Here is a 14,240-nt window from a genome sequence, read left to right on the forward strand (position 1 = left end):
AAATCACATAAGCATTACTGTGTATTTAGTTTTCGTTTTCCACGACATTCTATATAGTCAGGCTTAGGTCCTCAAACCCATATTGTTTTGTTGTTGCTGCTAGTCTTCTCTGACAAGAGCGCCTACCAACAGCAAAATTCCCCTTCATACCTTTTTCGCCGAGTATTCAAAGAAGCGCTCGCCTAACCACTTAGGGAGATATTTTTGAGTTTGAGATTGTATTAATTCTGCTTAAAAGTCATCTATAATTCACCAAAGTTAACGGCGGCGTCTTGTCTTTTGGTTAGCATAGTCCAACATTTCTGCTTGATTAGACATAAATTTGCAGTTTTCAATTTTCTTTCTTTTCAAAAGACTGAAAAGTAGTTGTTGGTCAATCTCTTTCTTTTTCTTTCTTTCTTTTGGATTATCCCGTATAAAAATTTAGGGGTTATTCTTTTCCATTGCTCACTTTATACAGTTTAGCAGTTGGAAATTTTTTTCCTTTCGTTTCAATATCATAACTTCTTTCAAAGGGAGCATATAGCTGTGCCTGGTTGTTCTCCGTCATTTTACGCCAATTTTTATTTCTTTTGTGTGGCTTGTTTTGTCGATTAAAAAAAGCAATCATTTCCTCCTCCACTGCATTGTTTTGACATTATTGAGGTTTTTCTTTTCTTCCTCTTCTTTGTGGGTTCGTTCTTTCTTTTCTATTATTTTATTATATTTTATTTTAATTTTCTTCGAAAAAGGTGTCAACAGGGGTCTTTTAATATTATATCTTGTTGACTACCTTCTTGTCTAAGACTGTACATTTGTTCTCAGTTTGGTTTTGTTTCATCATAAAAACATTTTGGTGATAAAATTTTTGTTTCCATCTTTTTTCATTGAGTATTCTAGGCGGTTTTTGCTAGGCGCATTCCGGTTTCAATATACTCACACGTATCTATCCCAATCTTTCGTTTATATTCATTTGTTGGTAACTTATTCCTGCATTTGCTTTGTTTTTCTGTTACTCCTTGCTGTTGAAAGTAGCCTTTGCATTTCTTAACTTGAATACTGCATAGTTGATTTAAAGTCCTTTTCTCTCTTTTTTCTTGGTTTCATACTTTCTTTTTGGGAAACAAGGGCTTAGGTTTCATTGCATTTATAACTCATTATCTTTTATTATTTGTAAAAATGGATTATAAAAAGGGTGAGCATTCGCCATCTTCTTCTATTCAAATCCTTAGCGATGATGCTACCATAAATTCCAATTACGCTTATGGTGAGCAATTACAGTCTAATGATCAGTATAACAACATCCAACACCCTGCTCCTTCTTTTGCGAATCCATTCATTCATGAACAAGATGATTCTTATTCTGATATTCTAGAAGAAGAGCCAGATGAGGATGCTTATGATTCACCTGAGAGACCTAGCTCAACCGAAGAATTTATTTCACAAGACGAATCCAATATTTCTGCTGGAAGTTCTTTTATGTTCCCTTACAATCGAGGTCATCCATTGTCCAAGCGACACGATTCGATTATGGTAGACGAGTTTGGACACGAATACATCGTAGAAGGTGATAGTATTGCTTCTGCTGATGAAGCTATTGACTATGATGCCTTGTATGCCTCATGGACTGCTGAAACCAAGGCTCCTATACTCGCCATTGATATAGAAAATATTTATATCGAACTTGCTATGAAATTCGGATTCCAATGGGATAATATGAGAAATATGTTTGATTATTTGATGGTTATGCTTGATTCACGTGCGTCTCGTATGACACCTCAGGAAGCTTTACTTACTCTTCATGCTGATTACATTGGCGGTCCTCAAAGTAACTTTAAAAAGTGGTATTTTGCATGTAAAATGGACCAATTCGATTTAAAGTCTGGAGTCCTGAGTTTCATTTCTCGTGATCCTTCTACACAAGTCCCATATAAAGACATGTCTTCTTGCGAGGCACTTTGGATATCGCGAATGGATGAACTTTCAAATTATGAGCGTATCGAGCAATTAGCCCTTTATCTTCTTTGTTGGGGTGAGGCAAACAATGTGAGGTTTATGCCAGAATGCCTGTGTTTTATATACAAGGTGGCATATGACTATCTTATTTCACCGTCTTTTAAGGAGCAGAAAAACCCTGCTCCAAAAGATTATTTTCTGGATAATTGTATCACTCCCTTATATAATTTGATGCATGATCAGCAGTATGAAATACGTGATCAAAAATATGTTAGAAAAGAGAAAGACCATGCCTCTATTATCGGTTATGACGATATTAACCAGATGTTTTGGTATTCAAAAGGTCTTAAAGCATTATTATTATCAGACGGATCTAGAATTATGGACGCCGATGTTGCCAGTCGTTACTTTCTTTTAGCTGATATTCAATGGCAACGAGTTTGCTATAAATCATTTCGTGAGTCACGTACTTGGCTTCATTTCCTTCATAATTTCAGCCGAATTTGGATTTTGCACATATCCGTTTTTTGGTATTTCACTGTCTATAATTCTCCCACCATCTATACTCCAAATTTTCATTACTTGGAGGGCACTCAGCCTGCAAGGGCTGCTAAATGGTGTGCTCCTGCTTTAGCTGGTGCTGTCGCTTCTTTCATATCCTTTTTAGCTTTAATACTTGAGGCATATTTTGTTCCAAGGAACAACCCCGGTGCTCAACCTGTTATCCCTCGACTTATATTCGTCTCAATATTGATTGCTTTGAACATTGTTCCAGCTGCGTTTATTTTTGGGTTTTCGAATGCAACCCAACAACATTACCGAAGTAGAGAAATTGTCGGTTATGTTCATTTCTTCTTTTCCATTGGATGTGTTGCTTATCAATCATTTATTCCACTCCCATTCTTACTTGGTCCACGGTTTAAATTTAGGTCTAGTTCTAGAAAATACTTAGCAAATTCTTATTTTACAAACGATATCGCCAGTCTTCCTTGGGGGAGGACTTTGTTATCCGCAGCTCTTTGGATCACTGTTTTCATCGCGAAGTTTGTGGAATCTTATTACTTCTTAACTTTGTCTGTTCGTGATCCGATTCGTTTTTTGCAAAGAATGAAGCCGTACGATTGTTATGACTTTATGATTGGAGCAAGTCTTTGTAGCCATCAGCCTAAATTCTTATTATCTCTTGTCTACTTGACCGATCTCGTCTTGTTTTTCCTTGATACATACTTGTGGTACATGCTAATTAGCACTATGTTTAGCATTGCGTATTCATTTTATATGGGATCAGCTATATGGACTCCTTGGCGTGTTATATTTTCTAATTTACCGCGTAGAATTTATTTTACCTTACTGGCTTATAAAGACCTTTCTACGGAATTCAAACCGAAAATATATGTTGGTCAAATATGGAACAGTATTATGATTTCAATGTATCGTGAGCATCTTCTTTCTTTGGAACATTTGAAAGGATTATTGTACCAACAGGTCGGCTCCGAATATTTCGGGAAGCAAACTTTTCAATCTCCCAAATTCTTCATGGAGGCTGCCAAAGGTTTAAACAAATGGGATGCCTTTTTTCGTCGCAATTCTGAAGCTGAGCGTAGAATTTCTTTTTTTGCCCAATCACTGGGTGGGAAAATTCCAGACGCCGTTCCTGTTCCTAAGATGCCTTCTTTTACTGTTTTGATTCCTCACTATGGAGAGAAAATCCTGCTTAGTTTACGGGAGATTATTCGTGAACAAGATCCGATGTCACGTATTACCCTACTAGAGTATTTGAAACAACTTTACCCCAACGACTGGGATAATTTTGTACAAGACACTAAACTAATGGCTGGCGATGTTGGAGTTGAAGAAACTAAATCCGATGTTAAATCTGAGAAGGGAAAAAAGCAAGGTACCGTCAAAGAAGATTTGCCTTTTTACTGTATTGGTTTTAAATCTACAGCCCCTGAATACACTCTTCGTACTCGTATTTGGGCATCACTTCGCAGCCAAACGTTATACCGTACTGCTAGTGGAATGATGAATTATTCTCGTGCTCTTAAACTATTGTATCGCGTTGAACAACCTAATCTACTTGATGATTGTGATGGAAACTTTGAGAGATTAGAACATCAATTAGAGCAAATGGCTTATCGAAAATTTCGACTTTGTATCTCTATGCAGCGTTATGCAAAATTTAATAGAGATGAGTATGAGAATGCTGAGTTTTTACTACGTGCACATCCTGAACTTCAAATTGCCTATCTTGACCAAGATCCGTCCGAGGATGGCGAAGAGCCAAAGGTTTATGCTACATTGATAAATGGTTTTTGTCCCTTTGAAAACGGTCGCCGTCTTCCAAAATATCGTATCAGACTTTCTGGAAATCCTATTTTGGGCGATGGTAAGGCAGATAATCAGAATATGGCTTTACCCTTCGTGCGCGGCGAGTATCTGCAACTTATTGATGCCAATCAAGATAATTACATTGAGGAATGTATGAAGATTCGCAACGTTCTCTCAGAATTTGAGGAAATGGATTGTGCTACGTTGACTCCTTACACTAAGAAAGGAAATGCCAGACATCCGGTTGCTATGCTGGGAGCTCGTGAATATGTCTTCTCTGAGAACAGTGGTATTCTCGGTGATGTTGCTGCTGGTAAAGAACAAACATTTGGTACTCTTTTTTCTAGATCTTTGGCTCTAATTGGAGGAAAACTTCACTATGGTCATCCTGATTTTTTAAACACAATTTTTATGACCACTCGTGGTGGCGTCTCGAAAGCACAAAAGGGATTGCACGTTAATGAAGATATTTATGCTGGTATGACCGCACTGCAAAGAGGCGGTAGAATCAAGCATTGCGATTACTTTCAATGTGGTAAAGGTCGTGACTTAGGTTTTGGAACAATTATTAACTTTACTACCAAAATTGGCACCGGTATGGGAGAACAATCCCTTTCTCGTGAGTACTTTTATCTTGGCACACAATTACCCTTTTTTAGAATGTTGTCATTTTACTATGCTCATGCTGGTTTCCATTTAAACAATGTGTTTATTATGATTTCTATGCAGCTTCTTATGCTTGTCTTCGTTAACTTGGGAGCCATGTACCACACCGTTGAAATATGTGACTATCAAGCTGGAGCTGCTATAAACGCCTCTCTTTATCCACCCGGTTGTTATATGTTGAAACCTGTTCTGGACTGGATTCGACGATGCATTATCTCCATTTTTATTGTGTTTTTTATTTCTTTCTTACCACTGGTGGTTCATGATTTACTTGAAAAAGGTGTTATTCGTGCGGTGGCTCGTTTGTGCAAGCAGATCTTTTCTTTATCCCCTATGTTCGAAGTTTTTGTTACTCAAAATTATGCAAACTCAATATTTACCAACTTGACTTATGGTGGTGCTAGATATATTGCTACTGGCCGTGGACTTGCTACTACTCGTGTTCCTTTTTCTGTGCTTTATTCTCTTTACACAGGATCTTCAATATATTTAGGCTCGAGGTTGATAATGATGCTTCTTTTTGGAACAATGACTGTTTGGACTACTCATTATGTTTATTTCTGGGTTACCATGTTTGCTCTTGTTATTTGTCCATTTATATACAATCCACATCAATTTTCGTTTGTTGACTTTTTTGTAGATTACAGAGAGTTTTTGAGATGGCTTTCTAGAGGCAACACTAAAGGTCACGCTCATTCGTGGATTGGCTTTTGTAGATTAGCTCGTACTCGCATCACCGGTGTTAATAGAAAAGTGAAAGGAAGCCCGTCCAATAAGCTCACCATGGACATGCCTCGTGCTGGCTTAAGAAATGTTATTTTTACCGAGGTATTTTTACCTGCGTGCTTTGCGTTTTTTACTATATGTGCTTATACTTTCATGAATTCTCAACCTGGTTTGGAAGATAAATCAAGAGCTGTAAATGGGTTTATCCGAATTTGGATAATGGCGGCACTGCCCATAGCTATTAGTACTGCTGCCTTATTAATCTTATTAATGTTTTCCTGCATGTTGGGCCCTTTGTTAAGAAAATGCTCAAAGCGTTATGGGGCAGTTTTGGCTGCTTTGGCTCATGCTGTATCAGTTTTTGGTCTCGTTTTCACCTTTGAAGCTTTGTGGTTTTTGGAAGCGTGGTCATTTTCAAAGACTGTTTTGGGTTGCATTGTAATATTTGCTATTCATAGACTTGTTTTTAAACTTGTCGTTGTTTTTCTGCTTCCTCGAGAAGTTGCTAGCGGAGAAAACAATTACAGTTGGTGGGATGGACATTGGTTTGGTCGCAAAGGAATACCTTATATGCCTATTCAATTTATCCGTGAGTTCATGTGTAAAGTTGTTGAGATGAATTTATTTGCTATGGACTTTATCCTTTCTCATTGCATTTTGTTTTCATTAACGCCGATTCTTTGTATCCCGTTTATCGATATTCCTCATTCAGTTTTATTATTTTGGTTACACCCCAGTCGTCAAATTCGGCCACCTATTTATACTCGGAAGCAGAATCAGTTACGAAGACGCACGTTCTACCGTTATTCTTTATTATTCTTTGCTTTATTATGTACATTCGTTGCTATGATTGTCGTTCCCTTAGTTCTTGATCAAAAACTGAGCTATCAATTTAAGTTTGAAAACTCTGTCAAGTTCTTTAGGCTTATGCAGCCATCTTTGGGAGTTTTACCAAACACTAACAAAAATACATCCGAATAAAGCACGGGTTAAAATCAACATTTGCTTAAGCCGTGAGTTTACGTTATGATAGCATTATTTTTCCCGTAAAAAAAAAGACTGAAGGTTTTCTTGATTGATATATTTAACTCTTGCTTTATTTGGTCATTATTATGGTATTGGTTGTTAAATAGGTTTCAACCATTACCAGATTTTAAATTTTTAAAAATATTTAGGCTACGCTTTTATTTCTTTATACTTCCTAGTCATACTTTTGCAATGGCTCATGAGGTTTTGCTTTATGTGACACTATCTTTATGGATTTGATGTTATATATTAAATCCAGAAAAAAACTGGTGTTGTGAATTTGCATGCCTTGCATTTTGAATGACTTACTTGTAAATATTTAAACATTTTATTTCCCACAATATATGCATTATTTTGTTACTGCTAACTAATTCCATTTTTATCATTTTTCAAAGATGCTTGTGTGTAAGTAATTGCGCGAAAGCAGGTTTGATAAAATAGTAAACATATACTCCCAGAAATTGTAGCGCATAATGGTAGAGTTTTGAAATTCAGCGGTGTAAATGAACGATGATGACCTTGTAGCAAGCAAAATATGTTTCAGGCCCTCAAGCCAAACCAAGAACCTTTGCTAGCTAACCACTTCGTCATGTTTTAAAAATACTCGAGAAAATTATTAAATCATTATCTTTGAATGGTTTGTGCCATTTAATATGTACATAGCGATTCCCAAAAAGTTTGCTAACAATATAACGAAATATAAGAATAAGCAAGAAACAAAGTTTTAGTATCCGAATCCAAAATGTGACTGCTTAGTTTCTTGTTTTATGTACAGTGAACGCCTCCACTTAAATTTATCAAGAACAATAAAATGGGCAAGGTTCACGGATCTCTCGCTCGTGCCGGAAAGGTATGTTGTTTTACTAGTTTTAGTTTAATAAAGGTTTACTAACTGTTTAAAGGTCAAATCTCAAACCCCTAAAGTGGAAAAGCAAGAAAAGCCCAAGCAACCAAAGGGCCGTGCTTATAAGCGTCTTTTATACGTCCGCCGTTTTGTAAACGTTACCAACATGGTTGGTGGAAAGAGAAGAATGAATCCTTCATCATAAATCTGAATTTTTTTAGAGTTTCTAGATGATGACTCATTTCCCCTTACTTCAACTTATTAAAATGGTTAAATAATGGAATTGATTTTTTTACAATATTTCTTCAATTAATTGTTTGATGACAAAAAAGTTGTTTGGAAAATGTCGTTCCATTTTCGTGTATAATGGATAATAAAGTGGATTGTTACTGTAAATGCAATTAAGTCATTGTACTGAACCTTAATGACTAGTTCACTATAGAATTGATGGTTTATTACCTATATTTCGCAATGTAGCAACTTAGTTCTGTAATTAAGCTTCTTTGTAAATAAGACTAATGGCACTTTTGTTTTACTGTGGCATACAAAGGATGGTGAACGTTTCTTGTTTCAAATTTTGTGGTGCCGAAAATTATTTATTAGAACCTAGACATTCCAAACCAACGATTTCAAATAGTAAACATTATTAAGGATGCGTATTTGCAAACGTATATCTCAAGCTGTATCTTTGGACAATTCAGCTTCCATAATGTCAGCCAAATCATCCAACTCGTTTTCATTTTCAGCAGATTCTTCTCCTTTTGTAGAGGAGTTGGGTAAAAGATCGTAACCTTCATGATTATCATTCTCCTTTCTGCGTTTTTCCCCATCATAATTATAACTCGGCTGTATCAAGTCTGCTTTTCGTTTGATAGGAGTGTTTACTTCTAAAGCTTCTGGTTGGGACTGTGAAGCAGATATAGAACTAAAAAGGCGTTAGTTAATCTGGGTCTATCATTCTAAAAACTCAATGATATTAAGAAAGTTCAATGCTTACCCAGTGTCAAAATCATTATCATCACTTAGATCTTTTAAAGCATTCTCGACATCCTGATCAGCCGCTTGCCAGTCAATTTCGTCTAACTCACGGTCATTAAGTTCAGAAATTCTCTGCTCGTCGTCTGAAGATGAGGAATAAGAATGTTCTGATAAATTCCTATCTGGAAGATCATAACTTGGATACAACAAATAATCCGATTCTGGTAAACGTTTCCATTGAGATAAGGATTCTGTTAGCCAATTAAGTTTTACCACTTTAATATTTCCCATAGATACAGCTTTCTTAACTTTCTCTGTCCGAATCTATATTGTTAGATTTTCCTGCGGAATTAGAAAAATACACTTACTTTGGCTGCGATTAAGTGTGTTGGTGGAACACTAAAATCCAAAACAACTTCAGCACCGAAAGACATAGCCCATTTTGCAATATCGCTACTCAAAACATCAACGCCCAAAGGGATAACTCCGCTGAATAAAAGTCGGCATCCCTTCAGTACTTTTTGCTTCATTTTCGGAATAATCAATCCAACGTTGGCATGTTTATGATTCCCACTTCGGCTTGATATATCATTTTCTTCCTCATAATATACAGCATGAATATCTTTTAAGACTTTTTCTAAACGTTCAAGTTCATGGTCTCGGTTATGTAGTAATGTATGGCTAGGAGTTGGTTTACCTTCGTCTTCGAGTAATGCATTTTGCTGTTTTGCTAAAGGCCTTTCTGACTTTTGCAATTCTAGTGCAGTTACCCTTTCTTTGTTTTGTTCCTCCAAAGCTTCTCTATTCTGTAGAAAAGTGTCTTTTAACAATGTTTTTTCAGGTATAGTAGACGAATCTTGTGCATATGAAGAATTAGAAGAATCGTACTCAGGTGTCTCCTCATTCTCTTCGTTAATCTCATCTACGGAATCAGGTTCATCTTTGGGAATTTCCAAGGGTATGAGCTGTTCTTGTTCGGGAAGAGGGGTAGATTTAGCCAAAAAATTACTATTAATGTCACCTATTCCAACGAAAAATTCGTAAGGAACGACTTTAATCAAATTTGGATTCCAATCCCAAACGTCTCCACGATCATCGATCACAACAACCATGCTAGTGTCACAAGGGAACAGACGTCTCAGACTCTTTTGCGCTAGACTTCCGCTATCGTCCCTAGATAAGACTCGATCTTGAAATAGTTTTCCCGTAGGATCAATAATCTTAGCCACTTCTTTGGCATATGCCTTCGTGCCCATTGTATAAATATGCAACTCATAGAGTTCACTAATTTTCTGTAAAAATTGTGCTAATCCAGGCCTAAATTTAATGTAATAACAAGACGTATATCCAGATGGTCCTTCCTGAAGATTGAATGAACGAACATCCCTTAAAACATCATAATTAACATTGCCAGGATCTGACATCCATTCTCCAACAGTTGGATCTACAGTAGCATGAATTATAGTTTGATCTAAATCAACAATCAATGAAAGTCGCTTCTCTTGCCTAAGGCGTTTAACGTTTTCTGATTCCAGTCTGCTAGCTTCCTAAAAATAATGTTAACTAATGATTCGTATCAAAATGAAAAATTTGGTAATAGACAACTTTAACAAATCATACCTCTAAACTAACTGTTAAATCACCAGTATTATGTGTCATACTTATATTGGCACGAGCCATATCAGAATAACCCATGTAATCCTGGCTATAATAAACAATTAGTAATTAGTTTAAAAACAAATTAACTCATACGATGTTATATTCTTTCCACAAATTGCACAGAGGCCGCCATAGTTAACTTCGTGGGTACACGGTTCATGTAGTTTTGCGACAATTTTTCTAAAAAAAATAAATATGTCTCAGTTAATTGTTCTCTGAAAAGCTACAAACGTACGAAAAATTTTCGATGCTTTCTTCCTTTTTTACGGCCCATTCAACAAGTTCACCTTCAACAGGGCATTCAAACTGTTCGACAAACTCACGATCAACATATACCTCTGAACCATCTTCCTGGTCTTCTTTAACTTTGGTAAAAAATCTATATAAAAGCAAAGGAGTGCCCTTTTTTACGTAACTTCCTTGAGGAACTAGACAGCTCGCGATTTCAATGGGATAATTCAACGAGTTCGGAAGGTGAATTGGTGTCAATCGTTTCGACATGAATGACTAGCTAATATAAACAAAATCGAAGTGTTCTTTATTGACAATCGCCTCATATAGTCCTTGGTAAACGTTTAAATTCCAAGGATACGTTAAGATATGTTATCAGCGGTTGGTCTTGGTAAAGAGTAGGTCTGGCGTAGATACTAACAACTTGGTAAGTTAGTTAGTATTGTCCGTCAGTAAAGAAAAAACAATGGAAACATTTATGAAGATTGGTATTTTTTACTAAAACCCCCACTGAAGGTACAATAAAAATAAGTGGTTTTATCGCATTTGGCAAAGCATGAATGAGTCACCTCTAAAGATAGTGTCAAAACTCGTAATTACGATATTACTAAAGTAATTACAAAAAATACTAAAATCATCATTTTTGATACTTTCAATAAGTCTAGTCATGTCCTTGAATGACTTTTACTGTAATAGAATTCAAAAAAAAAACGACGATTATTACTTTCAAACGAATCATACGAAACAAATATACTGTTCATTAGAGATTTGGCGTTTTTTGACTTGCTAAAGGATTATTAAACATATGAAACGGTTACAGAAGTAGGCAAATTTGTACAACAGTAAATATAACTATAAAGCTTTTATACAATACCACTGCTGTTACTACCCAAATCTTGAATAGGGATAGCACCGTCTGCCTGATAATAAGCAGCTTCTGTCACGGATATATAATTGGGGATAGCATCGATAATTTTAGAAAATTTCGTTTCAACCCAGACAAGAAAGCCTCCTCGTGGCAGGAAAAAGTCCATATAAGCGAAGGAAAATATAATAGAAATAACGACAGCAGTAAGGTGCAAAACGATCGTAATTGAAAAATCTAACGGAAGTCCTAAGACAGGAGCTACTAAAGCTAATGCCATCCTTACGACTTGAGGAAGATTCAAACTAAAATATTGTTAATTATAACGTTGAATAAGTACAGTCATACAGTTTGGGATGCAAATCTCCAAAAAGATTCAAGAGATACATAGCCAGAAGCGAATAAACCCAACCACTAAAAACATTAGCATGTATATCCAAGAAAAGAATTTTAAGGTGAAAAAGTTAGATATAAATTTTCAAACAATTTAATATCATTTATGAGAGACAAAAAACATACCCAATACCAACATAGACATCGTCAGACTCAGCAACATAGCAAGCTATTAAGTATGCAATGGCAGGAATTACTTCCAAAAATCCAAAAAACATGGCGATTGTACATAATGTTCCGTATCTGCGTTCAAAACGTGGCATAAGAAGAAAAATTCCTAAAAGTCCTAAAATGAAAGAAATTACTCCATGATGAACGAGCGGATATGTGTTTAGGGTATGAACTGCGTACTTTGTCAGTTTGTTTCAGGAATATATATTTATTCTAACATACGGCGAATGTTTATTAAATTATGCCAGCTTAGGCCAAAAAAGTCAACGATAGGCAAGAAAATGTTTACGATTCCAAGAATGATAGTTAACAGGGCAACAATCACAGTGAAGAGTGGAATTTTCATAAGGAAAAGTTCCGCTAAAAATCCGACCGATGTCGAAATACGTTCTCCTAGTTCAATGGCCATGCTATTTATTAATTAAGTTACACCTTTTACCTTCTCTCGGTAATAATTCGTCTAAAATATTCCCTTTTTAAAAAAGTTTTAGGAATATTGACTTTGTTGGTTTATAGCAAGGTAAAGTAAGCGCTGGTTATACCAGCCAAGGTGTATATGAAAGTCAATCGCAATACAAGTTCGACTAACCAATTATTTTTCAAGGGAAAATATTGAGTTTTATATAATTTTACATACAATGACTATTAAGAATTTCCATCTGCTAAAGATAAAGGTAGTAATTAATCACAGTTTTGCAAATAATCGCAATCGAGTGAAGTAAACAGCAAATATAATTATTATGATTAATTGAAATAAGATTCATTGTAAGTAGAATTATATAAAGCAAATCTAGCAAACAGTAAACAGGGTGTTCATTTTTATGAAAATACAGACAAATAATTCCGTTAAATATATAAAGACAGCCTAAAACAATAAAACTAGGTAGAACCTTTTATACATACATTAAGTCAAATAAATAATTCGTGTCTTCAACTTCACATTCAAATCTTTCTCAGCGACCAGTGTAGGTGTTATCTATATTATAACCGTTTTTTTAAATATCTTTCCCTCTTATTAATGTCTTTACGAGACTTCAGGAAACTATGCCTTAAATTGTTAAGTGATTTATTTAAATACATAACAAGAGGATAATGTTAGGAAACATCAAACTAAAGTCGAGGGTCCTCAATCACCTCACTTAAGCAAATTATTAAAGCATCGTCTGGCACTACAGGAATCAACCATCCAGGCTCTTTCCAAAAACTATCTGTTTCAGCTGGAATAGACTTCTTTTTAGTTTTCCGGGAATAATTTATCACCCTTATGGCCCCATAAACGTCCAAGCTGTAATCCTTTTGAATTTTCTTGATATCCCAATCGTGAACGATTTTGCAATGTTCAAAACAAAAAACTGGTTCATAGAAATTAGTGCAAAATATACATTCCACAGATAATGGTTCTGCATCCTCATCATTTATACTGTAAAATGTTAAAAAAAAAGGAATATTTGAATACATACTCAGATATAGTATCATCAGTTTCATTTATGTCTTCATTAATTGCAAACTGTGAATGCGAAATGGTGATACTTTTTGTAACAGAAGCATAATTTATAATATAGAACTCATCGTATTCTGACGATTTTGGGTCAAGCCGGAAATGCCGCTTGTTATTCATGTGTTCTCGTAAAAGCTTTTTATTTTTGCAAGGGACATGACAGCATAGACATCTAAAACTTATCAAACGATGTTAGAATATGACGGAAAGAAGTAATAACACAAATAAAACTGATAAATATGATTACCTTTCTAGTTCATTCTTTATCTTTTCAAGTAACCGATTTATGTAAACAATATTGTCTGCTAATCCGATATTAAGCCCGTGAACGTGAAAACTATGTTCAAACCATTCTTGACGGTTTAAAAGACCTTCATTATTACAGAACAAACATTGTAAGGATTTTATTTTTCCCTCTCTCCGTTCTTTTTGCTGTTGCCTTAAGACTCGTTTAAGTGAATTTTCTTGAGCAATTTGTAGTAAAAGTATTTCTTGGTCTTTCAAATTTGGATTCTGGTTGAGCTCATTGGCAATCTCTGATGCGCATAAATAAGCATTCTTAGCTAACGTCTGTACTGACGAATTGTGTATAGTTGTAAGGTGGCTTATAAAAGAAATCGAGTCACCAGCAAATTCACAATCAAAAGGGCATCGAATTATTATAGCATCGTCGGAACTCATTCTAGTCGGTGTTCTTGAAATTCATTGAAGTTGCCCAATGACCAAGTGTCTTAATTTTTATTCTTTTAAGATATATTAAACAGTTTCAAGTCTAAGTAATGCGGAATTCAATAAATAATAATTTACTTCTTTAGTTTTAGTCCCTTCTTCCTTAGATCACCGATAATATCGTATGGATATGCATAGAATAGGCCAAGTTATCCAGCAGTGAGGCTAAAATTACACATTGCGTTAAT

At 35.4% G+C, this 14,240-nt stretch overlaps 5 protein-coding genes and 10 long non-coding RNA genes across 15 annotated transcripts; 6 read left to right on the forward strand and 9 right to left on the reverse strand.

The window, feature by feature from the left end:
- Positions 1-36: 36 nt before the first annotated feature.
- On the reverse strand, positions 37-340 carry SPOM_SPNCRNA.4195. The gene has a single exon (NR_193556.1). It is a non-coding gene; the product is annotated as a non-coding RNA (long non-coding RNA).
- On the forward strand, positions 115-7,076 carry bgs3 (cell wall 1,3-beta-glucan synthase catalytic subunit Bgs3). The gene has a single exon (NM_001020193.3). It carries the CDS (start codon positions 1,159-1,161, stop codon positions 6,637-6,639), a length of 5,481 nt encoding a protein of 1,826 aa, NP_594766.1. The 5' UTR covers positions 115-1,158; the 3' UTR covers positions 6,640-7,076.
- SPOM_SPNCRNA.4196 lies at positions 500-964 on the reverse strand. Its single transcript, NR_193557.1, has one exon. It is a non-coding gene; the product is annotated as a non-coding RNA (long non-coding RNA).
- Positions 1,229-1,541, reverse strand: SPOM_SPNCRNA.4197. Its single transcript, NR_193558.1, has one exon. It is a non-coding gene; the product is annotated as a non-coding RNA (long non-coding RNA).
- Positions 2,293-2,606, reverse strand: SPOM_SPNCRNA.4198. The gene has a single exon (NR_193559.1). It is a non-coding gene; the product is annotated as a non-coding RNA (long non-coding RNA).
- SPOM_SPNCRNA.4199 lies at positions 6,299-6,534 on the reverse strand. Its single transcript, NR_193560.1, has one exon. It is a non-coding gene; the product is annotated as a non-coding RNA (long non-coding RNA).
- Positions 6,959-7,365, reverse strand: SPOM_SPNCRNA.1034. The gene has a single exon (NR_149876.1). It is a non-coding gene; the product is annotated as a non-coding RNA (long non-coding RNA).
- Positions 7,366-7,480: 115 nt separating this feature from the next.
- rps3001 (40S ribosomal protein eS30) lies at positions 7,481-7,990 on the forward strand. The gene is made up of 2 exons (NM_001020194.3): positions 7,481-7,534; positions 7,587-7,990. The coding sequence occupies exons 1-2, from the start codon at positions 7,496-7,498 to the stop codon at positions 7,731-7,733; spliced, it is 186 nt and encodes a 61-aa protein (NP_594767.1). The 5' UTR covers positions 7,481-7,495; the 3' UTR covers positions 7,734-7,990.
- On the reverse strand, positions 7,901-10,789 carry fcp1 (RNA polymerase II CTD phosphatase Fcp1). The gene is made up of 6 exons (NM_001020195.3): positions 10,401-10,789; positions 10,259-10,345; positions 10,127-10,211; positions 8,875-10,053; positions 8,526-8,830; positions 7,901-8,453 (listed from the first exon to the last, which is right to left on the reverse strand). The coding sequence occupies exons 1-6, from the start codon at positions 10,664-10,666 to the stop codon at positions 8,204-8,206; spliced, it is 2,172 nt and encodes a 723-aa protein (NP_594768.1). The 5' UTR covers positions 10,667-10,789; the 3' UTR covers positions 7,901-8,203.
- SPOM_SPNCRNA.4200 lies at positions 9,803-10,078 on the forward strand. The gene has a single exon (NR_193561.1). It is a non-coding gene; the product is annotated as a non-coding RNA (long non-coding RNA).
- SPOM_SPNCRNA.4201 lies at positions 10,334-12,440 on the forward strand. The gene has a single exon (NR_193562.1). It is a non-coding gene; the product is annotated as a non-coding RNA (long non-coding RNA).
- rbd4 (rhomboid family protease) lies at positions 11,135-12,347 on the reverse strand. The gene is made up of 4 exons (NM_001020196.3): positions 12,048-12,347; positions 11,781-11,997; positions 11,610-11,675; positions 11,135-11,566 (listed from the first exon to the last, which is right to left on the reverse strand). The coding sequence occupies exons 1-4, from the start codon at positions 12,232-12,234 to the stop codon at positions 11,260-11,262; spliced, it is 777 nt and encodes a 258-aa protein (NP_594769.2). The 5' UTR covers positions 12,235-12,347; the 3' UTR covers positions 11,135-11,259.
- Positions 12,441-12,618: 178 nt separating the features above from the next.
- SPOM_SPAC19B12.07C (zinc finger protein) lies at positions 12,619-14,188 on the reverse strand. Its single transcript, NM_001020197.3, has 3 exons — positions 13,571-14,188; positions 13,286-13,501; positions 12,619-13,245 (listed from the first exon to the last, which is right to left on the reverse strand). The coding sequence occupies exons 1-3, from the start codon at positions 14,002-14,004 to the stop codon at positions 12,936-12,938; spliced, it is 960 nt and encodes a 319-aa protein (NP_594770.1). The 5' UTR covers positions 14,005-14,188; the 3' UTR covers positions 12,619-12,935.
- SPOM_SPNCRNA.4202 lies at positions 12,892-13,158 on the forward strand. Its single transcript, NR_193563.1, has one exon. It is a non-coding gene; the product is annotated as a non-coding RNA (long non-coding RNA).
- Positions 13,734-14,031, forward strand: SPOM_SPNCRNA.4203. The gene has a single exon (NR_193564.1). It is a non-coding gene; the product is annotated as a non-coding RNA (long non-coding RNA).
- Positions 14,189-14,240: the final 52 nt, after the last annotated feature.

The sequence above is a fragment of the Schizosaccharomyces pombe genome (genome assembly GCF_000002945.2).
Source record: "Schizosaccharomyces pombe strain 972h- genome assembly, chromosome: I".
Lineage (NCBI taxonomy): Eukaryota > Fungi > Ascomycota > Schizosaccharomycetes > Schizosaccharomycetales > Schizosaccharomycetaceae > Schizosaccharomyces > Schizosaccharomyces pombe.

Excerpts from the sequence above, each read along its gene's own strand:
- rbd4 (NM_001020196.3), bottom strand. The coding sequence starts at position 12,234 with ATGGCCATTGAACTAGGAGAACGTATTTCGACATCGGTCGGATTTTTA. Across the intron at positions 11,676-11,780 it reads GATGTCTATGTTGGTATTGG|TGGTTGGGTTTATTCGCTTC; the intron begins GTATGTTTTTTG and ends TAATGTTTTTAG. Across the intron at positions 11,567-11,609 it reads GGAGATTTGCATCCCAAACT|TTTGAATCTTCCTCAAGTCG; the intron begins GTATGACTGTAC and ends ACAATATTTTAG.
- SPOM_SPAC19B12.07C (NM_001020197.3), bottom strand. The coding sequence starts at position 14,004 with ATGAGTTCCGACGATGCTATAATAATTCGATGCCCTTTTGATTGTGAA. Across the intron at positions 13,502-13,570 it reads ATAAAGAATGAACTAGAAAG|TTTTAGATGTCTATGCTGTC; the intron begins GTAATCATATTT and ends TCGTTTGATAAG. Across the intron at positions 13,246-13,285 it reads ACTGATGATACTATATCTGA|TATAAATGATGAGGATGCAG; the intron begins GTATGTATTCAA and ends AACATTTTACAG.
- fcp1 (NM_001020195.3), bottom strand. The coding sequence starts at position 10,666 with ATGTCGAAACGATTGACACCAATTCACCTTCCGAACTCGTTGAATTAT. Across the intron at positions 10,054-10,126 it reads ATTTAACAGTTAGTTTAGAG|GAAGCTAGCAGACTGGAATC; the intron begins GTATGATTTGTT and ends CATTATTTTTAG. Across the intron at positions 8,454-8,525 it reads GATAATGATTTTGACACTGG|TTCTATATCTGCTTCACAGT; the intron begins GTAAGCATTGAA and ends ACGCCTTTTTAG.
- rps3001 (NM_001020194.3), top strand. The coding sequence starts at position 7,496 with ATGGGCAAGGTTCACGGATCTCTCGCTCGTGCCGGAAAG. Across the intron at positions 7,535-7,586 it reads CTCTCGCTCGTGCCGGAAAG|GTCAAATCTCAAACCCCTAA; the intron begins GTATGTTGTTTT and ends AACTGTTTAAAG.
- bgs3 (NM_001020193.3), top strand. The coding sequence starts at position 1,159 with ATGGATTATAAAAAGGGTGAGCATTCGCCATCTTCTTCTATTCAAATC.